The sequence below is a fragment of the Littorina saxatilis genome, linkage group LG1 (assembly GCF_037325665.1).
Source record: "Littorina saxatilis isolate snail1 linkage group LG1, US_GU_Lsax_2.0, whole genome shotgun sequence".
NCBI lineage: Eukaryota > Metazoa > Mollusca > Gastropoda > Littorinimorpha > Littorinidae > Littorina > Littorina saxatilis.
The window spans coordinates 12201735-12226554 of record NC_090245.1 but is presented as its reverse complement, the minus strand read 5'-3'; the positions used below and the strand labels follow the sequence as shown (position 1 = coordinate 12226554).

The 24820-nt window shown below is 44.3% G+C and overlaps 1 protein-coding gene across 2 annotated transcripts in view; it reads left to right on the top strand.

Moving 5' to 3' along the window:
- The window catches only part of LOC138961734 (epithelial splicing regulatory protein 1-like), an 84047-nt gene that overhangs the window by 15406 nt on the left and 43821 nt on the right, over positions 1-24820 (top strand). For both annotated transcript variants that reach the window (XM_070333410.1, XM_070333416.1), the window contains exon 3: positions 9481-9706. In XM_070333410.1, coding sequence (XP_070189511.1) covers positions 9481-9706 — 226 coding nt within the window. The remainder of the gene's footprint in view (positions 1-9480; positions 9707-24820) is intronic.

The window sequence follows — 24820 nt, the reverse complement described above, 5'->3', positions numbered from 1 at the left end:
GTCTGTGGTGCTGATTGGCTGAGCTCAGTGAAACTGATCAGTAGTCTGTGGTGCTGATTGGCTGAGCTCAGTGAAACTGATCAGTAGTCTGTGGTGCTGATTGGCTGAGCTCAGTGAAACTGATCAGTAGTCTGTGGTGCTGATTGGCTGAGCTCAGTGAAACTGATCAGTAGTCTGCGGTGCAGGTTGAGAAAGAATCTGTTCGTAATGATTTCTTATACCATCTAATCACAATCATTTCCAGTGACTTCATCGTTTGGAACCTCTATATCCCCCCACAGGCCTTTCACTCAACTGACATACATTGTTTTAGCAACTTGTGTACAGTCCTTTTCAGTCTATGTGTTTACGCAAATGACAACATTTTCTGTCACGGTCATAAATAACAGAAACTATCCGCATCAGCCTCAACTAACAACGCTTTTTCAGTATACGTATACACGATACCGACATTATTTTTCTGTCATGGCGATTAACTTGACAGTCAATCTCAGCAACCTGTTTAGAGCTCATTTTTTTGTGGCAGAATGTGTGTTTACGTAACGGACAACAACTTCTGTCACGTCAACTTCAGCAACTTAACACGATTTCTCTGGATACAGTTTCACGTAATCGGCCACATTTTCACTTCACAATGTTTATCTTGACATAAACTGTCTGCCTCGACAAATTCTTGATGTCCGTTATTTTTCAATCAATATGAATCAATCAGTATGAAGCTTATATAGCGCGTATTCCGTGGGTACAGTTCTAAGCGCTTGTCGAGGAGTTGTCAACAACATTTTTTCAGCGTACGAGTTCACGTAACGGACAATTTACATCGTAGCTAACAACCGTCTAACAACCGTCTCAGCTATTTGCAAGCTTTTTCAGAACAAGTCTTTGCGTTACTGTACACACTTTTTCGTCACAGCCTTTCACATAGGCCTAGATAACAAAAACTTGCTTGAGCAACTTATGCATAACGGCCATTTTCAGTTGAGATGTCACAATGATATATATGTGTGACCGATCGTGACATTTTCCGTCACGGTCGCCGCACAAGGTCGGTTTCTTGCTTCAGTGAACACACGTGCAAACATTAACTGAGCCTCGTCAACATGAGGTTCTTAATGGGTGTTTAAAAAAAAATGTTACTGTGAACTTTTTCTTGAGGCAAAACCCCGAACAATGGACACTTGCACATTGTTCATGTTGAACAGCAGTTACGTTGCAAATGCTACTGCTACGATCACCACCCGCTCTCTCTCCCTCCCCCCCCCTGCCTCTCGTCGCTCTCTCAGTCACTCTCTCTGTCTCTGTCTGTGTCTCTGTCTCTGTCTCTGTCTCTGTCTGTGTCTCTGTCTGTCTGTCTCTCTCTCTCTCTCTCTCTCTCTCTCTCTCTCTCTCTTTGTTTTACCGTACCGTAAGTACAATTCCCCCCACTTGTATTCACCTGCTCCGAAAATATAACTCCACCTCATATTTATTTGCCATACGCCAGTTTATTGGGAGGTTAATGCTCTTCAACGCATGTTATTATCAGGCAGGTAAGTTATTGCGCTTGGAGGACTATTAACTATCGCTTGTGAACTACTGCCGAAGGACTCTCGCCGTCGAGAACTTGTTTGTCTTCGTGGTTATCAAGCGTGATAAACTGTCACCTGTTGTAATTATTGTTTACATGTCCATTGTCGACACGCTTACGTTTCAGACTGCCTTTGTCGTTTGTGTTATTATATGCATGGGAATGAACAGAGAGTGAAAGTCACCATGGAATGACCGTATATGTGTGAGTGAGTGAAAAGCGAAAGTTGCGACAACAAGAACAGATGCATATATAATTTCTTCGATACTGTTGTCCTAGTCTCTGTCTTTCTCTCTCTCTGTTTGCCTCTCTCTCTCTCTCTCTCTCTCTCTCTCTCTCTCTCTCTCTCTCTCTCTCTCTCTCTCTCTCTCTCTCTCTCTCTCTCTCTCTCTCTCTCTCTCTCTCTTCCCGGATCCAAGTCTTTAAATTGACCACACACAAAAATCCGTGCGTAAATATTCTTATTATCATTGTCATGACGATTGTGTCTATGAATCGTTCAAACCTGCATTGTTGACCAACAAACACACAAGTCTTACATTTTCTCTGCTTGGACCAAGAATGGAAAGAAAAGAAAATTCTCCTGTAGTTTTGCCACGGACACGCATATGACTGTACGTTGGGCGTACAGCTGTTTATCCTCTTACAAAAACAAATACAGAAAAATATATTTTTTAGATGGAGACGGTTATTTCTAGCAAGACTGAATGCTGGATATTTCTTTCTGGTTCGGCTCCACCCTCGTTTGTTTCTGAAGTGGCACAGCCCCGTCCAAGGACTGATGAAAGCTACAAAGCCCGGTTAAGGAAAGGAAAGAGCAAGGCTGGGGGGAGGGGGACTGCAGATTTTTTTTTTAAATATCTAGAAAGAAAAGGCATGTCTCTCGCCTCCCTTTGTCCTTCGTGCAGTATTGGTTCTGGTCAAACGAAGTGTTGATCTCTGTTCTGTTTACTCATCCTCACTTTGTCCCTCTTTCCCACTTTGTCCCTCTTCCCCACTTTGTCCCTCTTCCCACTTTGTCCCTCTTTCCCACTTTGTCCCTCTTCCCCACTTTGTCCCTCTTTCCCACTTTGTCCCTCTTCCCAAACGAACAGTCAGGACGCGATTGTCTTTACTGTCCTGGCCGTCAGACAGACAGACAGTACCGCAGGACCTTTGCTGATTGCGATATTAAACGTTTAACACAAATACTTGCTTTTTGCCTGACATGCTGATGTCTCTTTACCGGTTGATAGAAGAATGCGACAGAAAAATAATGCGATAGTTTTGGGTTTTGGGTTAGATAAGATTTTTAATGTGAACGAAACCTTTTCCCCCAACCTTTGCTGATTGCGATTTGACATTTGTAAAGTTTTTTGTAAGTGAAAATTCATTATTTCTCTTTACCAGTTGAAACGTGAACTTGAACGAAAAAGATTGTGCTAGTGTTAATTTTCACGTCAGATGGGATTCAGTTATAATAATTAAACTGTACTATAAAGAAAAAGAGACAAAAAAGACTAGGCAAGGGAAGCACAGAAAAGAGATTCATTTTTGTGTGTGATGTTGACAGCCAGTGTGCTTGATTAGCCAACAGGAGTCTCTGTTACCTGCACACAGAGGCACGCGACAAGACCTTGTGGGTGGGTAACAGCCGTTGAAATGAGAAAAGTCCTTTTATCTTCTATATTTTTCACGAATTACACAACACAGCTATTTATTTACGAGATGGCAGCCAATCTCGTGAACTGAGGTTTGTGTACGTGGTTATGACGTGTCGATATCCTCCTCGATTGCAGCTGTATAATGGCGTGTTTCATTGCGTTGAAAAAAAGCGTTTGAACAGCTGCTTAAATACACACCCTCGCACCATAAAGTGACGTGAAAGAAAGAATACAAACAATTCTCTCCACTATCTCCCTCAGATACCATCGCCTTTTCTCGCGAAACGTGAAGAGACAATGCCAAACCCAAACCCAAACCCACCTGTTGCTCTCCCTTGCTTGATTGTCTTGGTGAGCCGTCAGCTGTGTCCCATGATTCTCGGGGGATATTGTCGTCTGCCTGTGAAAATGGCAGGTTTGATCATATCGTTTCTCCATTCGACAGTGGAAAAATGGCGCAAGTTTATCTGATATTGCCTAGATTTTGATAGGATAGAGAAGTAACGGCTGGTGAGGTTAATACTCGTTCTAATAAAATCTCTCTCTCTCTCTCTCTCTCTCTCTCTCTCTCTCTCTCTCTCTCTCTCTCTCTCTCTCTCTCTCTCCACGGTGCTCTCTCTCTCTTTATCTCTCTCTCGCTCTCGCTCTCTCTCTCTCTCTCTCACACACACACACACACACACACACACACACACACACACACACACACCACCCCGGTCACTTTTACAAAAATATGATTTTTGTTGTACTGCTTTGAAAGAACCTTTATTCTATTTTATAGATGTGAATCAAAATCAATCTCAGGTCAAAGATCACGAAGGAAAATAATGTAATAATGTAATAGGGTAACAGCATAATACTGTAAGATAAAATAAGAAAACAAATTATTAACCCAAAACAGATAATTTTATTATATGTGGGTTTTTTTTCTTTATACATTTTCGAAAACAACATCATTGCTATTTTTTAACATCAGTATTCAAGGGCCAAGATGTCAGTTTAAAGCTGCTGCAATTTTCGTAAAAAAAACAGCCAGGCCTCAGAAGAGCAGAACAGTCGATACACATCTGGCTGCCATCTCTCAGTACAGTGGACCCCTCCCACTAGTAAGACCCTCCCCCAATCTAAGACTCCTACCGGCACGGTTGGCCTAGTGGTATGGCGTCCGCCCCGTGATCGGGAGGTCGTGGGTTCGAACCCCGGCCGGGTCATACCTAAGACTTTAAAATTGGCAATCTAGTGGCTGCTCCGCCTGGCGTCTGGCATTATGGGGTTAGTGCTAGGACTGGTTGGTCCGGTGTCAGAATAATGTGACTGGGTGAGACATGAAGCCTGTGCTGCGACTTCTGTCTTGTGTGTGGCGCACGTTATATGTCAAAGCAGCACCGCCTTGATAGCCCTTCGTGGTCGGCTGGGCATTAAACAAACAAACAAACAAACAAACTAATCTAAGACTCCCTTCTTTTTAAGACCCTGTTTTCTCAGATTTTCTGTTCAGTCAACTTCTATAAATGTACCCCCATTTTAAGACTCCCTCCTTTTTTAAGATCTAATTTTCTCAGATTTTATGAGGACTTAAAAGGGGGGTTCCACTGTACGTTGTTGGTCAAACACAAACACTCGCGCAACTTGCAGCTGGGAGTCCAGGCAAACAGAGGCTGATGCAAGTTTTAAAGGTAAATAGCAGAGGCCCGCTGGAGGTTCTGTGCCAGTGAAGGTCGAAGTTTGCCCCGCATGTGTTGTCATTTGCACAAGGTACGGTTGTGGTCAGTCCGCAGCAATAGTGGGATGCTGAAATGTGCAGGAGTCCGAGAAGAGTGTAATCCTGTTTCACCGATGACATGACCTTTCTTGTCAGTAAAGGGCACTTGACACTGGTGTCACAAAAACCTTTTTCGAAATAGCAAGCACGGCAATGAAGTTGTATACATGTTGGGTAACTTTGAGACATTTTTTTGGTGGTATTTTTGGAGGAACAGAGGTTATTGTTGGGAAAGAAAGCTGGGGGACAAGAAAAAAACGTTGCGGTGTGAGGAGACAGGGGGAAGACAAGAGAGTTTAATGACAAAATTCATTTGCGGATGCGAAAACGGGAAGCGACCTTGAAGCAGGCGCGTGGATACCGGCCTATGCAGGAATTAGAGGCGTTCTGTTCAAGGGTGTCATTGAGGGTGCATCAACACACGCTGTGTTTACTCGGATCGACACATTTGTAGGAAGAGTCCGTTTGTCACCTGAAATTCGCTGCAGTGTACAAACTTTGTCATGGGAGTTTCACTTACGTATTTTCTTTGCCTGTGAAATCTATGTCTGTCTGTCTGTCTGTCTGTCTGTCTGTCTGTCTGTCTGTCTGTCTGTCTGTCTGTCTGTCTGTCTGTCTGTCTGTCTGTCTGTCTGTCTGTCTGTCTGTCTAGTCTCCATCTCTCTCTTTTTTTCTATCTCTCTCCCTGTCTGTATTTCTCTCTCTCTCTCTCTCTCTCTCACACACACACACACACACACACACACACACACACACACACACACACACACACACACACCCCACCCGGGTCACTTTTACAAAAATATGATTTTTGTTGTACTGCTTTGAAAGAACTTTTATTTTATTTTATAGATGTGAACAAAATTCTCCCCCCTCTCTCTCTCTCTCTCACTCCCCTTCTCTCCTACTCTCCTATATCTGTATCTTGCGTTAATGCATGAAATATAAAGGAAGTTGAACGACCTTTCCTAATGCGCAAGGTTTAATCATGCAGTCATTTGTTTGAAGACGTTACTTTTTTTTTAAGGACGCCGCGTCAACTTCCTGACAGAAATGTGTAATAAAGGGTAAGGTTGTCTTCTTCGGAAGGAAACTGGAGCAGATGCAAATGAATATGTCAAATGTTCCGAATTTGTCAGATTTATGTGTGTCATTTCCGTCTCCAAAAGTGACTTCTTACTCTCAGGCTAAAGAAAAGGAAAAAGAACAGCAAATGGGGTTGGGGGATGGTAGAGTGGGGGTGGGGGTGGGGGTTTGAGGGGCCGGGGGGGGGATGGTGGCGGGGGAAGAGAAGAAAAGAAATGCCTTTGGGTTACGCAACATTATCTCGTCCTACTGTGTCCCATCACTTTTTTTTTTACCCGGGCGTTTTACTGCTAGGTGCCAAAACTTTACAGAATGGTGCTTCAAGATGCTCAAAAGAACCTCGAGAAGACGAAAAGCGAGAGAGGGGGAAAAATGTTCAGGGTGGAATTTATTTAGGGGGAGGAGATTCTGGTTGAAGTGTGCGTGCTCGTGACGTGGTTCTTGTTGGTGTGGAGAAATCTGAAAGACGTGTCCAGTGTTTGTTGGTGGTCCGTCTTTACCTGCCTCTTGGACGCTTGACAGGTGTCTGATAGTTCATTTTTCTCTGTGACTCTCTCTTCTATCTCTGTCTCCCTTTCTTTGTGTGAATCTATGTGTTTCTGTCAGTCCGTTCTCTCTCTGTCTGTCTGTTTGTCTTTCTCTGTCTGTATGTCAGTCTGTCTGTTTCTCAGTCTGTCTGTCTGTCTGTCTGTATCTCTCTCTCTCTCTCTCTCTCCCCCTCCTCTCTCTCTCTCTCACTCTCTCTCTCTTTCTCTCTCTCTCTCTCACTCTCTCTCTCTCACTCTCTCTCTCTCTCTCTCTCTCTCTCTCTCTCTCTCTCATACAGACACACACGCGTAACGACATATACAGAGAGAGTCACACAGCCGACACACACACACACACACACACACACACACACACACACACACACACACACATACAAAGAGAGGCAGGCCGACAGACAAACAGTCACACCCACTTACATATGGGCTCATTTTAAATTCATTTGTGTTGATGGATTGCCATAAGCTGCTCTTACATGAAAGCTCGTTCTTTCACCAACGAATTATGCGGGACAGTTTGACACGTCAAAAGATATACGGAATTGTTGGAGCAAATTATGCGTATTGGCATCACACCCAATGGCGTACCAGTGTTTACACTCATTGCTTGCCTTTAAAAAAAAAAGTGTTAACATTTCGGGGTGCTCGCACACACTCCAGTACAAAACTGGGTTGTTCCTGCCTTGTGAACCTTCAGGGACTCTTCAAACTCTGTCAGGGAATAGACCCTGCGTTGAATCGCGAAAGAAGCTGATTTAGTCCCGTGTTCAGATACGTGTGTGCTTAGCCTAGATTCAGTCGTGTCTCATCAAATTTGATTTGTAAAGCCACACCGTGTCGGGTAGTCGTTCTTGCTTTCCTCCTACGAATTATGGCTTACTATAAACACGGAAATGTTTGGTCTGATTTAGAAATAGTCTTGAACATTTCATACCCCCACATACCTTATCTTTAAGAATTAAAGCTGCCAAGTAGTCGAGAAAAGCTTGAAGTTTTCGTATAACGAAGATTGAAAGAGAATACTTACACTCCACCCCGCCCCCCACCACCACCGCTTCCCTGTCCGAAGAGAAACTATGACCTTAGTAAAAATGCTTAACAAATTGCTACAGCACACACAATAAAGACAAAAAAAGCAGCTTTAACTCTTTCTGGCATACATTAACATTCATGACCACGCTACACTTTTTTTGTCTCTTGCTTGTAAGGCTTACTTTGTCAGAGGTATTCCTCTTTTGTTAAAAACTAAAAGTGACAAGGGACACTTAAATGTGGATATAATACTATTAGGCTCTGTTTTTATTTTGAGGATAAACGTTTCCGGTCCATTTATTTTCCGTTTTGACAGCACGTTCATCCGTGAAATCTGTTCTTGTCTGTGTTGAAGTACTAAAAACAGACATGCCGAAAACTACGAAGTTTGTAAAGTCTCCTCATTGTAATAGGCTATAATTTCCTTAGCGGCCATCCTTATAACGTCTCTTGGCAAGTCAAATGGAACACACTTTGTGGCCTACTTTTTGTCAAAATGATGCCTTTTTATTCAACTTTGAAGTCCCTTTAATGCGCAATTTGTTTACGTCCTTGTGAAAACGTGTGGTTCTGGTTTTGCGTTATCTTAGCTAATCTCCTCCTCCTCCTCTTCTTCTTTGCAAAAGAATCCAACAAGTGCCCATTATTTCTGTTTTCAATCATTTCTTTACCAATGGATTTCTTCTTATCTTATCTTATGTTATCTTGTGTTGTGTTGTGTTGTGTTGTGTTGTCTTGTGTTGTCTTGTGTTGTGTTGTGTTGTGTTGTGTTGTCTTCACTACCCCCCGCGGGTTAGGGGGAAGAATTTACCCGATGCTCCCCAGCATGTCGTAAGAGGCGACTAACGGATTCTGTTTCTCCTTTTACCCTTGTTAAGTGTTTCTTGTATAGAATATAGTCAATGTTTGTAAAGATTTTAGTCAAGCAGTATGTAAGAAATGTTAAGTCCTTTGTACTGGAAACTTGCATTCTCCCAGTAAGGTCATATATTGTACTACGTTGCAAGCCCCTGGAGCATTTTTGAGTCACTTGAGAAAAAGTGACTCTATGTAATCGGTCAGTGTTAGTCTGTCCGGCCGGCCGTCCGGCCGGCCGTCCGTAGACACCACCTTAACGTTGGACTTTTCTCGGAAACTATCAAAGCGATCGGGCTCATATTTTGTTTAGTCGTGACCTCCAATGACCTCTACACTTTAACGATGGTTTCGTTGACCTTTGACCTTTTTCAAGGTCACAGGTCAGCGTCAAAGGAAAAATTAGACATTTTATATCTTTGACAAAGTTCATCGGATGTGATTGAAACTTTGTAGGATTATTCTTTACATCAAAGTATTTACATCTGTAGCCTTTTACGAACGTTATCAGAAAAACAAGGGAGATAACTAGCCTTTTCTGTTCGGCAACACACAACTTAACGTTGGGCTTTTCTCGGAAACTATAAAAGTGACCGGGCTCAAATTTTATGTGAACGTGACTCATTGTGTTGTGAATAGCAATTTCTTCCTGTCCATCTGATGCCTCATATAATATTCAGAACTGCGAAAGTGACTCGATCGAGCGTTTGCTCTTCTTGTTTGATTAGTGCTTTTGTGAACAAGAAACAGTTGACAAGTGGCTTTATCCCATCTCCCCCCCCCCCCCACCCCGATCTGATCTGATCTGATCTGATCTTCTCTTCTCTTCTCTTCTCTTCTCTCCTTTCCTCTCCTCACCTCTCCTCTCCTCTCATTCTCATTCTCATTCTCAATCTCAATCTCATCTTATCTCATCTCATCTCATGAATCTTAATTTGTGTACAACCAACCACTTAACACGTCCTATCTCTTCTATGACTATGGTTGCAGCTGGACCGATTCCTGGTGGCCAAGGGAGTGCACCCAGACCAGGGTGGTCGTTCCTTCGTGTTCCTGACGGACGGCCCCTGCCACATCCGCCAGTGTCTGCAGCACGAGTCGAGCAACAAGAACATGGCGCTGCCCGCTTACTACAACAAGTTCTTCGACATCAGGAAGGAGTTTAAGAAACGATACGACGCTGGCCCTGTCGCCAGCATCAAGACCATGCTTGACTGTATCCTTTCGGGAAAGATTGTGTGTGTTGGAGAGTTGTTACACCCCCGGTATAGGGGTGTGTATAGGATTCGGTCGATGTGTTTGTTTGTTTGTGTGTTTGTGTTCGCATGTAGATCTCAAGAATGAACGGACCGATCGTCACCAAACTTGGTGAACAGGTTCTATACATTCCTGAGACGGTCCTTACAAAAATTGGGACCAGTCAAACACACGGTTAGGGAGTTATTGGTGGATTAAGATTCTACAAGGACTTATAGAGGGACATATTAATGGTCAAAGGGAAATAACCTTCTCAGTTGGTGGCAGTGAGAATGGTAAGGACGGGAGTGTTTTTCCTACCTCGGAGGAATTTCTTGTTGTTAGGTGCTGTCGCTGTTGTTTGTTTCGTATGCTTCGTTCGCACGTGAGTACAGTATTTGTTTTGGGTCTTTTTTGGTGCTATGTTAGTTAGGTCAAAACTGTGACCTTCTCTAGCTTCCACCCTCCCACAACTCCAGTTTTGGTATTCTCTGATAAATCCGTAAGGGGGGGGGGGGGGGGTGGGGTGTGGAGATTTAGTCTCCAATAATATAACCTATCTTTGACACTACTGTGCATTATTACTAGTACACAGGAATTAGGTTTGATGTAGGTCGCAGGGATACCGTTTGGCATCTGCAGTCAGCAAAATGCCGATATTTCTTTCAAATTACCGATAACTGTGCCGTCATTTCGACAGTTAGAATAAGCGAATTTCTTCACGGTGATGGCAAGGATTGCCTTTAAACTTTCGAAATTTGCAAAAAAAACACGAATCTCACTAACATTCTTGTAGGTATGTCAAAAAGTGTGTCGGTTTGTTAAAATTCACACACTTTAGATAGGTGCCCGGGAGTTTATTTCAGCGTTGCATGCTCTCTGCCAAGTTGGGTGAGTTTCTCTTTATTTATTGTCGTGTTTTGTCTTGCGCTGTTCTGTTTTGTAAGTGTTTCTTGCATTCTGTCAGCTGCGTGAGTGTGTGTCTCGGCTCCGGCCAACGGAACCCTATGCATTACTTCTCATTCATGCCAGCTGTCATATTTATCTCGGACGATGTTTCAGTCTCAACAGAACCCGGTCAGTCAGAACTTGAAGCAGGGTATTTAGTTTCACCAATACCTTCACAAATCCAAATCAAGCCTGCCATTCATATCAGCAAGCCAAGCCAATCAGTCAGTCAGTCTAAACGAGGAGCTCTTATACAGTGGAACCTCCCTTTTACGACCTTCAAAAATCTCAAGAAAATCAGGCCTAGGTCTTAAAATGGAGGGAGTCTTAAAACGGGGGTAAATTTACAGAGGTTATGAACAGAAAATCTGTGAAAACAGGGTATCAAAAAGGAGGGAGTCTTAAACTGGGGAGTCTTAAACTGGGGGGTCTTAAAATGAGGTCCACCGGGCGGGGAAGAGCTCAGTTGGTAGCGCGCTGGCTTTGTAGCCAGTTGGTCGCTATCAGCGTGGGTTCGATCCCCACGTTCGGCGAGAGATTTATTTCTCGGAGTCAACTTTGTGCAGACTCTCTTCGGTGTCCGAACACCCCCGTGTGCACACATGCGCACGAAAAAGATCCCACGTTCACAGCGAAAGTCTCAGGGCTTGGAAAACACGAAGACACGCATGCATCATCTCTCGTCTCCGATTATCATGATCGTATTTCGATACTTTGAAGAGACAAACCCAATGCTGGTGTGTCGAAGAAGACAGCCACAGCGGGCTTGTTCGAATCAAAGTATCACATATCTTCAACGTATTACCAATACCTGTCCCAATATAGACCAGTTGGTCTAAGAGGACGTTAAACCCTAATAGTCAGTCAGGGTTCCACCGTACACACCGACACACTCACACACCTGCTTGTAGGGGTGTAGCGTTTAACAGGTAACTTGTTCCGATCTGTTTCGAATGGCATGCACTTCCTACTTTGGGCCGCTCTATTATCGTCTGCCTGTGAACTCTGATGGGACACATTCCATGCGGGAACACTCAACGTCATGCCGATTCGTTTCGCACGCTAGGTCTGGTACAGTGGAACCTCCCTGTTAAAAAAAAAATGGTCACCCCAACTATAAGGTGTTAAAACGGAGGGAGTCTTAAAAGGGGGATACATTTATATAGGTTGTGGACACAAAATCTGAAAAAACAAGGTCTTAAAAAGGGAGGATCTAGGAAAGGAATCTTAAATCGGGGGTCTTAAAAAATGGGTTCCATTGCAGAAGACTCACTTCAGTTAGGCGATAGGGGAATTGCCCTAACTATTGTCAGCCGTGCAAATTTTCCGTGTTAAATGTGACTTCGTCCTTTTTCTCTTTCTTCCCCTTACACTTTCACGTTAAGGGCTAATTAGTCGTGCAGATTCCACGCAAGCTGTGTCTTCTTCTTCTGCGTTCGTGGGCTGAAACTCCCACGTACACTCGTGTTTTTGCACGAGTGGAATTTTACGTGTATGACCGTTTTTACCCCGCCATGTAGGCAGCCATACGCCGCTGTCGGAGGAAGCATGCTGGGTATTTTCGTGTTTCTATAACCCACCGAACTCTGACATGGATTACAGGATCTTTTTCGTGCGCAATTGGTCTTGTGCTTGCGTGTACACACGAAGGGGGTTAAGTCACTAGCAGGTCTGCACATAAGTTGACCTGGGAGATCGGAAAAATCTCCACTCTTAACCCACCAGGCGCCAGCGACCGGGATTCGAACTCACGACCTCCCGATTAGGAGGCCGACGTCTTACCACCACGCCACTGCGCCCGTCCCAAGCTGTGTCAAGTTTTGATGGATCAAAACAGACATGGTTGCAGACACTTAGCAATTCAGATAAGATTTTGAAAGCAATGTCTGCATGTAAGCTGATCGTTTCTCTGAAGGAACAGAAAATTGTGTGGTGCCCCATGGCCCAACCCTTCCGCAAAAAGAGAAATAAACCTAACAGATAGAACGTGAAAAGAAGGAAGAAAAGCAAAGGAATGACAGCAAGAACAACCTCCGAAAACTTCTGATAGGAAATCGCGGGATTAAGGCCTTTTGTTATTGTTCCGCATTCTGTTGTTGGTTTCGTTATTGTTGCAGTCTAACTCATCACTTATGCTTTAAGTTGAAGGTGAATATTTTACACTCCCATACCCTAGACCTTGAAAACTGCATCGATTTCACGCTAGGCAAATCAGTTCTTCATGTCGTGTACAAGCAAGGAGAGGGGGGAGGGGGGGTAGGGGGTCGTGGTGTGTACACGGAATGACGTCACTGCAAACATACCGGGGGTGGAGGGCGCGTAGACAGGCTATATGCTTGTGTATATATATAGATAAGTTCCGTGTACTGATCTCAGTCGACGGCTCAATGTGTCCACTGTGTCAGTGACTGATCAAGGCTCAGACTAAATCGTGTTTGAACGGTTAAAAATAAACGGCGGGTTTTTTTTAAATCCATCTTGAATGACGTAGCTCAGTTTGCAGACCTGACTTTTCTTGTCCAAGTATCGAAATAGCAGACGAAGCCCGAACCAGAAACAAAGTGCTTATTGTTGATGTCTTTGATGGCAGTGTTATTTTACAGTTACAAAATATGAACGTATACAGAAGGGCAATGCTGGACCCTACAGAAAGAATCTTTTTTCCGAACGACATTTATCCCCCCCCCCCCCCCTCTCTCCTCCTTTCCACCTTTCGTATATTATCCTCCTACAAAGATACTTGAGTAAACTGAGAAAGAATAGCTAATAAAGTTGATCCAATGATCCCCACAGCACGTTGCTGTGATCCGCGGTGAGAAACATGCTACTGTCAACACAGTGGCCCCCTTGTAGCAGTTCTCTCTGCAGTTTACGGTTGCCGTTATGTCAACACCTTTCGTCCATGGGCTTGTCCGGAAGGAAGTGGAAAATGAGCTAGTATAACCCAAGAGTAGCAGTGGAATATCTTTGGTAGAGCCATCGCCAGTTCCTGCTAAACAGTAGAGCCGGCCCTCGCCAGTTCCTGCTAAACAGTAGAGCCGGCCCTCGCCAGTTCCTCTCAAACAGTAGAACCCTCGCCAGGTCCTCTCAAATAATACAACCTCCATGACTGAAATCGTTGGCAGAAAATTCAAAGTACAACTGAAAGTAGACTCGGTTTTGTGGCTCGGTCAACCTCGTTCTCTCTGAAGCTAAAGAGTGCACGGCGAAAGGGGAATGCGTCCCGTTGGCGACCAGCCCTGGTTCAATGGACAATGAAAACAGAAGGCGGAGGGGCAAGTAAAGTACAAGGGCAGGGATCGAGAGTTTATGTAATGACCCCGACATGGCCTAACACAGCTCCTTCTATACACGGGCTGGGTCCTGGCCCTGGCGAGGGCTTAATAAGCCCTCATTTTGCCTGATAGAGTTGCGAGCGGCCGGTGTGTTTAGATAGACCCCGGTTACTCCACGTAGCTGGCCACAATGTTTATCCACCAGGGATTAGGCAACAACTGGTCCTGAGAGCTGAACCCTCCACGTTAATCGCTCAACTCTATGGTGTAGGCCTTGTAGGATAGAGGCTGTACGCTTCTCCTTTTTCCACTACACGCGAATATAAAATCCCTGCTTCAGTGGAAATTCGTCAATGTTGAAGATACTGTTTGTCTTGTGGATAAGCGGTCGGCAGTTTTAATTAATTTAAGTCTTCGTTTGACGGTATGCAAGCTTATTGACTCAGACTGAGTCAGTGAGGATGAAAGTCGATTTCACTTTCCTGCGTTGTTTTGCTTATTTTGTGGCTGTATGTGAAATTAAAAGATGATCTGCTCGGCTGTTTCTTTTTTGACAGATCAGGGCTTTTAGTTGCCATCAAGTGTACGTTTTGGAATGCAGTGTGACAGTCATGCCGTGGGGGGGGGGGGGGGGGGGGGGGCTGTATTTGATGCTTCTTATTGTCGAGACTGGTTCCGCATAGCCGTCACTAACTGCCGTCTGTAAGGTGATTCCTTCCCTGCTTTATTTTGATCTTGTCGTGCGCATTCTGGCCCAATTTGTTTCTGATACAAGATGCTTTCGGGTTTCATTTTAAGGTTTCAGCTCTACTGTCTAAGAATGCTATTGCAGTCTCTTTTGAGCTGTTCCATCTCTTGCACGGGAAGGTGTATTTCGCCCTTTGAGGCAGAAAAGCTGTGCCCGTAAAGTTAACATGTTCTTTTTCGTACAGTTATTTGCGTTTTGAATCACTTAAGGCCGTCATGGACTATCATCATGATTCATCACGAACTAGTCTAAAAGATAACTGCACCGTTCTGAAAACATTTGCAAGCGAGTAAATCCACCTGAGGGTAAACACACACCCTTTTCCTCGCCGCAAAGCAAGCAAACATTACGCCGTTTGCACATCTTAAAGCATCTACTATCACACGTTTGACGGGGGTACACACTCACGTCTATATCTATTGCCCTGACAAGGAAAAGGGGTAGGTTTGACCCTGGAAAAGGGGGAGGTTGTAGTGCCTTCAAAAGTACCCGATGTGTTCGGGGTGGATCAAGCTGTCGAAACTGCAAATACCCACATTTCTGAGGGATTGCTGTGTGTTCAGTGTTTTTTGGTTGTAGTTTTTCAACTGTACTACGCGTGGGAACAGGAATCTGATGTCATAACTGAATCGTTGTTTGGAAAGTGGAGGTGACAGATACGGAACACGGGTGGGGCTAGATTATATTTTTAATTATTTTTTTCAACCGATAAGGGCCATACGGGACCGATAGAAGTTTGTTGCCTTTTTTTGGATGGTAGGGGAGAAAGAATGGGAGATACTCTGGGTACGGTGTATGTGTTTGAATGCAGGAAGCGGGGTAGATTTGTACTAAAGTTTAAAAAAAAAGAAAAGAACTACAGCAACTTTTTTACTGGTGTATGTGGAGAAGCTAGGACATTAAGAAACAATACTAAATCATGTCAGTTACCCAGGAGACAAACACCAACAATCGAACAGGCCTTACACGCACCCAGATAAACCTATGTACAAAGACAAAGACAAATTCTTTATTAACGAGGGTAATGGCATAAGCAAACAGGTGCTTTTTTTTTTACATGGGAGGGTTTAATCTCATGATGATACGGTTTACAAATGTTAGAATATCAAGTAAAGAAGTAATAAAAAGCAAACAACGAACAAACAAACGATTGACGGACTAAATCAACAAACACAAATATACACAGAAACGACTACTACATGTATAATAGTTTTCTTATTCCGTTTCACATTTAAACCTCGAAATACTCCCTATTGAGTCCTGTTACCTCACCCCGTTTTTCTCTTCGGGTGCATAACTACCCGACTATCCCGGCAATTTGTCCCTGACTGGTGTTCCAATAAAGGAGGGGGTAGCTTTATTACAAAAAGAGCCGAGGCGTTTGTTTCATTATGCGGCAGCCCTAAACCGAAGTAGCGAGAACCCGAACAAGAGGCCGGTAGCCACATTGTGTGTTCTTTATTCCCCACCGGTCGGTTCGGATGATAAATGTCGATCGCATGACGTCATTAAGAATATTGGTGAAGGGGATTTATGAGTACTGTTAATGAGTCTCGGTTTTGTTCGGGGGACTCTTTTTGTGATAGCGGTTCTGGGACTAGAGACTGAAATCCGTCATACCAGCTAGTCTGTGGCGCGTCATAACATGTAGCGTTGAAGGGATTAGAGGAAGAGATAACAGCTGATATGCACACACAAAAAAAGCACAATTTTTAAAACAAACTTAAAGTTCCAGGAAAGGGAAACTGAAGGGAGCAGTATTTATTCGTAGGCCTCTGTGAAGTTAAGCGCTCGCTTTGAACGAAAATGCTTATTCTTGAGTGTGTATGGGTATAGTTTAATTGTTGTTCTGTAAGGTCTCTCTCTCCTCCGTCCCTCACTCTCTCTCTCCCTCCCTCTCTCTGTCTCTGTCTCTCTCTGTCTCTCTCTTTCTCTCTGTGTGTGTCTCTCTGTCTGTCTCTGTCTGTCTGTCTCTGTCTGTCTGTCTCTGTCTGTCTCTGTCTGTCTCTCTGTCTCTGTCTCTCTCTCCCTCCCCCCTCCCTCCCTCCCTCCCTCCCTCTCTCTCTCTCTTAGAGAAACACAAACGAACTGGAGTGAACAAGCACAAGTGCAGAAACTCATTACTTTTCACCTGTACAACTCCTCCAAATCCCCGCCCAAAGTCCTAGTGCAGGGACTACAAACCAGTGCGTGGGCTTCTGCGGAGTTTGAAACTGTGCGTGCCCTGGTTCACAGTCTGGACGTACGGCAGGCCGACACTGACACAGCCCTCACCGAATGTGAGAAGCTTCCGCTGTCTCTACCTGATGCCACGGGCAAAAGTGTGCCTGAAACACCAACAACACCGGTACGACAGACAGCTGAGAGGTCTGTCATTTTGACAGGCGGTGAGCAGTACGAGGTCTCCCTCTCCCACTTGCACTCTCCCAGGCTGGTGCCACGCCGTGGAGAGTTGGGCGCTGCACCCTCTGCAGCAGACAACAGTGCGGCCACACCCTCCGAGACGGTCAACACAACGGCGGGAGATGTGTCCGACACAACCTCCAAGACGGTCAACACTTCGGCGGGAGATGTGTCCGACACAACCTCCGAGACGGTCAACACTACGGCGGGAGAGGTGTCCGACACAACCTCCGAGACGGTCAACACCACGACGGGAGATGTGTCCGACACAACCTCCGAGGCGGTCAACACTTCGGCGGGAGATGTGTCCGACACAACCTCCGAGACGGTCAACACCACGACGGGAGATGTGTCCGACACAACCTCCAAGACGGTCAACACAACGACGGGAGAAGTGTCCGACACAACCTCCGAGACGGTCAACACAACGACGGGAGATGTGTCCGACACAACCTCCGAGACGGTCAACACTACGGCGGGAGATGTGTCCGACACAACCTCCGAGACGGCCAACACTACGGCGGGAGATGTGTCCGACACAACCTCCGAGACGGTCAACACAACGACGGGAGATGTGTCCGACACAACCTCCAAGACGGTCAACACAACGACCGGAGATGTGTCCGACACAACCTCCAAGACGGTCAACACAACGGCGGCTTGGATTACGACCGCACAGTTTGATGCGGTCCTGTCCGACATCATGTCCTCTGTTGGGGCCAGCTTCGCTGCCCTACAGGCTGAGAACAGGGCCCTACACTGCAGAATTCTAGCGCTCGAAGGTCAAATTTCCCCTCCTGGCCCCCTCTTGCAGAAATGCCAGAGCCCACTTGTTCCGAACAAAAAACCCTCCCCTACCTCCCCTAACCCCCGGCCCTCGCAACCTGGAATTATGGCCCCAGACCCACATTCCCCTTCTGTCAAGTCCCCGCCCCCCTCTGCCAATCCAGTGGAAGTTATCAACTGTGTGAAGTCCCCTTCGGATCCAGCGCCTGGGTCTGAATACACCTCTCCCGGCTCTCACCCCTCCTCTTCCAAGTGCACCCCCCCTACCCAACATGACATGTCGGCTCGGCACAAGGCGACCGACTTGTCACCCACTCCAAAACATCAGAAGAATGCCGCCACGTCCCCCCAGTCAGCCAAGCGCAAAGACAGTAGTGACACCGCTAAGACCCCCGCCGACCACCTAAATAAACAATCGGTGGACAGCAAGGTGTCCATGCTCCTGATCGGGGACAGTGTCCTTAAACAAATGGACATTAGGAAGATGACGCCCCGCGGGGAAACGATGCACAAAATCTGTGTCCCTGGGATGACCTGTCAGGACTTAATCAATTGGCTGCAGGTTCAAAAACCAAACCCCAAAGTAAATCTTGCAATCATTCATGTAGGAGTGAATTCAGTCCAGAGAGGCTCTGTGTCTGAAGACACGTGGTTTACACTGGTCGGGTTGTTTCGTCGGGCCTTTCCTCGGGCATCACTCCGAGCGTCCAGTATTCTCCCTTCGTGCAAGGGCACCCGCGCGTTTGACAGCAAAATTTTACATTCAAACCATTCTCTCCGTTCAGTGTGTGAGAGGACTGGGGTGTTGTTCATTAACAACTCTCAGACCTTTCACACACAGAATGGTTCGCCGCGACAGGCGCTCTACCGCGACCACAAGCATCCAAGCCTTCGCGGCACAATTAGTCTGGCCTGGAATTTTAGATTTTCAGGTCAACAAAACGAACCCAGGCCGGGGGACAACACACAAACCGCACAGTCATTCGACCCGAAATCTCGCGGACACCCGGTCAAAGCTTCGGCCAATCAGTCAAACACCTCGTCTCGCTCTTATTCGGACATGGCATCACACGGTACGCATTCACACCTACATAATTCAACCAATCAGTGCGATGCTCCCGATGAAAGGCCTGTCAAAACAAACGTGTCCATGACCAGTGGTAGTGAGGCCCCGCCCCCTCCACCCCGCCTCGCGCATAGCGCCCACCCCGCTCTGCAAACTGTTGAGCACGTGACTGTCCCCTCTTCCACTGACAATCCAGCTGCTGCCCTAAAGCTCATAGCGCGACTTCTTTCTCAACTTTTGTAATTTTCCCACTGTGTATTCGGATTGTCAGTAACTTTTGTATCTACGGAATTCGAGTTGATATTCATCATAGCATCGTTGTGTGTCAACCGCATTGTTTCTTGGTTAATTAATGTTTCATTTCCAATCGCTTTGTTCAACAATTTTATTTCCAGCGTTTTGTGTGTTCTTACATTGTTCCCTGGAAGTTGAATTGAGCACTGTTTGCTACTAAATAGTATTCATCTTTTTAACATTTTTGTTTCCTTTCACACAATTTTTGTTGTTTGCTTAATTATTTTGTTTCATTTGTGTTGTTGCTTTGCATACTTTTAACGTGATGACAAAGTTATATGACCACAATCGTTGGCCTGTGACTGAAGGCCTTCGTATAGGACACCTTAATATCAATCATATTGTAAACAAAATGTCTGATGTTTCCCAGGTTGTTCAGAACAGTGAGTCTTATGGCAGGGGGTTTCATATTTTTGGATTCTCAGAATCTAGACTTAACTCCTGCATAGACGATAAAGAAATTTTTATCAACGGTTTTCAAACTATACGAAGGGACCCAAAAAATCCTAAAGAAACGGGCCTTTTAGTTTATATAAATGAACATATAACATTCAAGCGCTTACCTCAGTTTGAAAATTTTGGTGTGGAGTGCATATGGACAGAGGTGAAGTTAAAGCATGCATCTCCTATTTTGATTGGATTTCTCTATCGGAATCCAGCTGAACCAGCGAACTGGGTTGACAAGTTTGTAACCATGATGGATTTAGTTTGGTTAGAATCAAAAGAGATTCTTCTCATGGGGGACTTTAACATTGACATGACGAAATCTAATAAATCTTGGAAAGATATTACTACTGTATTTAATATGTCCCAACTGATCAATACGCCAACGCGAGTCACGCCCTCATCCAGTACCATCATTGATCACTTATACTCTACCGACTCAAAACATGTAATAGAAACCTGTGTACCTGTCATAGGCATAAGCGACCATTTCCCTATTTGCTGTACATGGTCAAAAAAAGGTGTGAAAATTCCTAAGCTTGGTCATACTGTCCTCACGTACAGGTCATTTGCTAAGTTTAATGAAGTACTTTTTCTTGAAGACATGCGTTCTGCACCGTTTAGTGAGATATATAACAAGACCAATCCTGATGACGCTTTAAAAACATGGTATTCTACATTTCGCGAAGTTTTAGATAAACATGCACCTAAAAGGTCAAGAAGAATTAAGTATTCATATCGGCCAGGGTGGATCACTCCTGAAATTATAGAAGCCCAACATTACCGAGATTATCTATGCCGGATCGACCGCCAATCTGAAGAGTACAAAACACAGAAAGCAAAATGTCAGTATATGACTCGACAGTCAAAAAAGCAGTTCTTCGAAGACATTCTTAAGAAAGGCAAGAGTTCCAAGGAAACATGGAAAGCCATTAATCTTTTAACTAATAAATGTGTAAAGACCACATCATGGAACGAAAACGATATTTCGCCAGATGAAATTAATAATCACTTCTGTTCAGTTGCAAGTAAAGTAATAAAAACTGACAAATCCGATGAAAACAATTTACACATTTTGCGCAAGTACTGTGACACCAAAATTAAATACGAGGCACAAGTTATACCTTTTTTGTCAGTCTCCAAAGTATATAATTCTCTAACTCACTTGAAAGAAAGTAGCACAAAGGGAACTGATGAAATAGACAGCAAAATTCTTAGATTATCAGCCCCACATATAGCGGAATCTCTAACGTATATTTACAATCTCTGTATTGAAAAAAGTGTTTATCCCAAAGCTTTCAAGGAAGCTAAAGTGATCCCCCTCTTTAAGGCAGGTGATAAAACAGATCCCTCAAATTTTAGACCGATTTCCGTTTTACCAGTATTGTCAAAACTACTGGAAAAACATGTCAATGACCATATTATGATATACTTTACATCAAACAATTTGTTTCATGAAACTCAGTCTGGTTTTAGACCTAAACACTCGTGCCATACGGCACTGACAGAACTGGTGGACTCTTGGTTATCAAAAATCAACTCTAATAAGTTATGTGGAGCACTGTTTATGGACTTTGCAAAGGCATTTGATGTTATTGATCACGCCCTCCTTTTGCGGAAACTTTCCGTTTATAGACTACCACAGCCCACACAGACTTTTATAGCCTCTTTTTTGTCGGGAAGAACACAAAAAGTTACCTTTAACAGTTCGAGCTCTGAAGCAATGCCAATTTTATATGGGGTCCCACAAGGCTCGGTCCTCGGACCTTTATTATTTTCTGTCTACATCAATGACTTACCATTACACATATCCTCTGGACAGTGTGATATGCTAGCTGATGATACTACTATTCATACCTCAGGTGATGATATTACTTCGGTAGTCGACACGCTTCAGAAGTGTGTCGATGATGCTGTAGAATGGACGCATTTAAACCACATGTCTCTCAATCCAGAAAAAACAAAGTATATGCTAATTACTACGCGTCAAAAACGACAAGTCATGTCGGAACCAAAGAAGTGCATTTCTGTTGATAGTCAGCTGATAAACGAGGTTAGTGAACACAAAATTTTGGGTGTAACTATTGACAACAATCTAACATGGGGCCCTCATGTAAGTAACTTATGTAAATCTACAGCAAAAAAAGTTCATCAGTCTGCAAAGATTAAACATTTTCTAAATTTTGATGCGCGCAGAACATTTTTTCAAGCGCATGTGCAGTCTGGAATAGACTATGCATCAACCCTTTGGGATTCTGCAAGTGATGCAGCTTTAAGACCCCTAAAATCTTTGCACAGACGCGGAGTAAAAGTTGTTCTGCTGAAAAACAGCACCCTCTCTAATCATGACTACAAAAAAGCTGAAATTCTTCCACTTTCATCCAGACTAGCGTTTAACAAGGCAAGGTTTATGCATAAAATAGTTCTTGGACGTGTACCAGACTATTTAACTAAAAGAATATTATTAACTGAGACTTCATCAAGCCGCACGAAGAAACTAAATGTTCCCCTCCCTAGAATTGACTTGTATAAAACTAGTCTGGCATATTCAGGTCCATTTCTGTGGAATGGTTTACCAGTCTCTCTCAGACAGCCACTTTCTGTTGCCAGTTTTAGAAGACATACTTTTTTGTATATGCTTTCATCGTCGTGTGGCACTTAATGCCTCGATCAGGTACTGCTGTTTGATAAGTACATGAAAATCTACTTGTATAATCATTTCATTTCAGTTAAGTTTTTTTTTTTTTTTTAATGATTATGTGTACAATGTGTACATGTGTGTGTGTGTGTGTGTGTGTGTGTGTGTGTGTGTGTGTGTGTGTGTGCGTGCGTGCGTGTGTGTGTGTGTGTGTGTGTGTGTGTGTGTATGTGTGTGTGCGTGTGTCTGTGTGCGTGTGTGTCTGTATGTGCATGTATGTCTGTGTGTGTCTGTGTGCATGTGACCGTGTGTGTCAAAGTGTGTGTTTTAATGTATACCATTACCAATGACCATGTATGCTATGAACATTTTTTTTTCCTCTTTGTCTGATTTAATAACCATGTTTTTATGTTTTTGCTTTGCTTCTTCTTCTGCTTTAATATTATGCACTGGTTAGTTAATTCCCTCTTGGGCGAGGGCTGGATGAAAAAAGATCTTTGCTGTATCTACTCCATTACCCTCGAAAAATAAAGTTGGTTCGTTCGTTCGTTCGTTCGTTCGTTCGTTCGTTCTCGCTCTCTCTCTCTCTCTCTCTCTCTCTCTCTCTCTCTCTCTCTCTCTCTCTCTCTCTCTCTCTCTCTCTCTCTCTCTCTCTCTCTCTGTGTGTGTGTGTGTGTTCAACCAACTTTGTTCTGACAAAAATCGTCCGACAGTCGGTCAAAAATAGACCATGTGAATAGTACTTTAGTAGGCGCTAGTGATGAGGTAAAGACCAAAGCTCCTAGCTATCTTTGAGGGGAGTCCTTCCCGAGGGCTTAATGCTAACGACCGCGTTATGTCCGGAACACCAGCGATCCTAATCTACCGTCCCACTGTCAAGGCACGAAATCCTACTCCGCTTTAAAACGCAGAATCTGCTTACAAGCTTTCCGCGCACTTTTCCCACTTGGTTTCCAAAAATGATCAGCTTACTCGCGACAGATTAGGACAGTGTGAGAAAGGTAGGGGGAAAGTGTCCGTAAAAAGCTACTAAAGCTGTATCCCGGATTGTGTGCATGGTAAATTGTTTGCCGCCCACAGGGATACGGTTGTGGTTGTATTAAACGTGAATGAAAGTGTGCGTAAAACTCTCAGATAGCTTTCCCTGTCCATTTGTGTTGTGTGACACATTTTAAAGTGGAATTTTTTTTTAAGTCTTTCTGGCGAGGTACATGGAACAACCCTTTTAAGACCTCTGAATCCTCCGAAAGCGGCGTATGGCTGCCTTAATGGCGGGGTAAAAACGGTCATACACGTAAAATTCCACTCGTGCAAAAAAACACGAGTGTACGAGGGAGTTTCAGCCCACGAACGCAGAAGAAGAAGAAGAAGAAGACCTCTGAAAACTTGAAAAAAAATAGGCCTGAAAATGGATGTAGTCTTTAAATGGAGGTAACTTCTTGGCGGAAAAATTTGAAATTTGCAAAATCTCCAAAGGTTGGTTGAAATATGGTTAAAAATATTGTTTCAGGAGTGAAGAAAAGCTAACTTCATCCTCGCCTGGCCATGTTTGGTAGTGGACCATATTCGGGTCCAAACTTTACATAGACTTTCATAGATTCTTGAATCCGCTTCGGGCAGAAGGCAATAGCTGGCTTGATCTTCGCCCAAGCCTCGTTAGTAGTGAACACTGTTCTAGTCCGTACTTAATTCACTTTGCCCCGTCGCGATATAACCTTCGTGGTTGAAAACGACGTAAAACACCAAATAAAGAAAGAAATTCACTTTGTCAGTCCTACGGTCGGCGGTCGATTTTCTAGTTTAGCAAACGCATGCCTCTGTGTCGTAAGACAGGGAAGTTGGCATGTCGTCGCTTTCGTTGGAAAACCAGCCGGAGGACAAGTCGGTCGTGTTGAGCCAGTTTGGTTTCCATGTTATCCCGTGATGTATTTCTCGCCCTGCGTTTTATTAGGCAACACCATGCAATCGGCCTGTGTTCTGTGTTCTCCTAATGTTTGATGTCTAGTTGGGCAAGATTCTGGCCTGTCTCTGGTCCATCCCTCAAACCAGATTAACTGATCGTTTGTAAGAGTCGGCCTTTATGTGGGAAGTCACACTGAGCGGTGTAGATGGTGCTGCGATTAGCCTCGTTGTGCGGATTGATGACATGTTCAAGAAGGGAGCTGTTTTTGATCATAACAGTGAACATACTGTGTTTATGATTTATGCATGGTGCGTGTGTGTGTGTGTGTGTGTGTGTGTGTGTGTGTGTGTGTGTGTGTTTGTGTGTGTGTGTGTGTGTGTGTGTGTGTGTGTGTGTGTGTGTGCTCTTATTCTGTCCAAGTTTGGGTTCCCCTCCTGTATCATTATCTTTGTTATCTTGGAAATAAAAACAGCACGTGTGGATTAATTTGTGACCAGCGTGGTGAAGGAGGGGGATGGCGAGGTTTAACCTCTGTCTCTCTTCCCGTCTGTGGCACCCTGTCTGTTAATCTGTCTCACAGGCCTTCTTT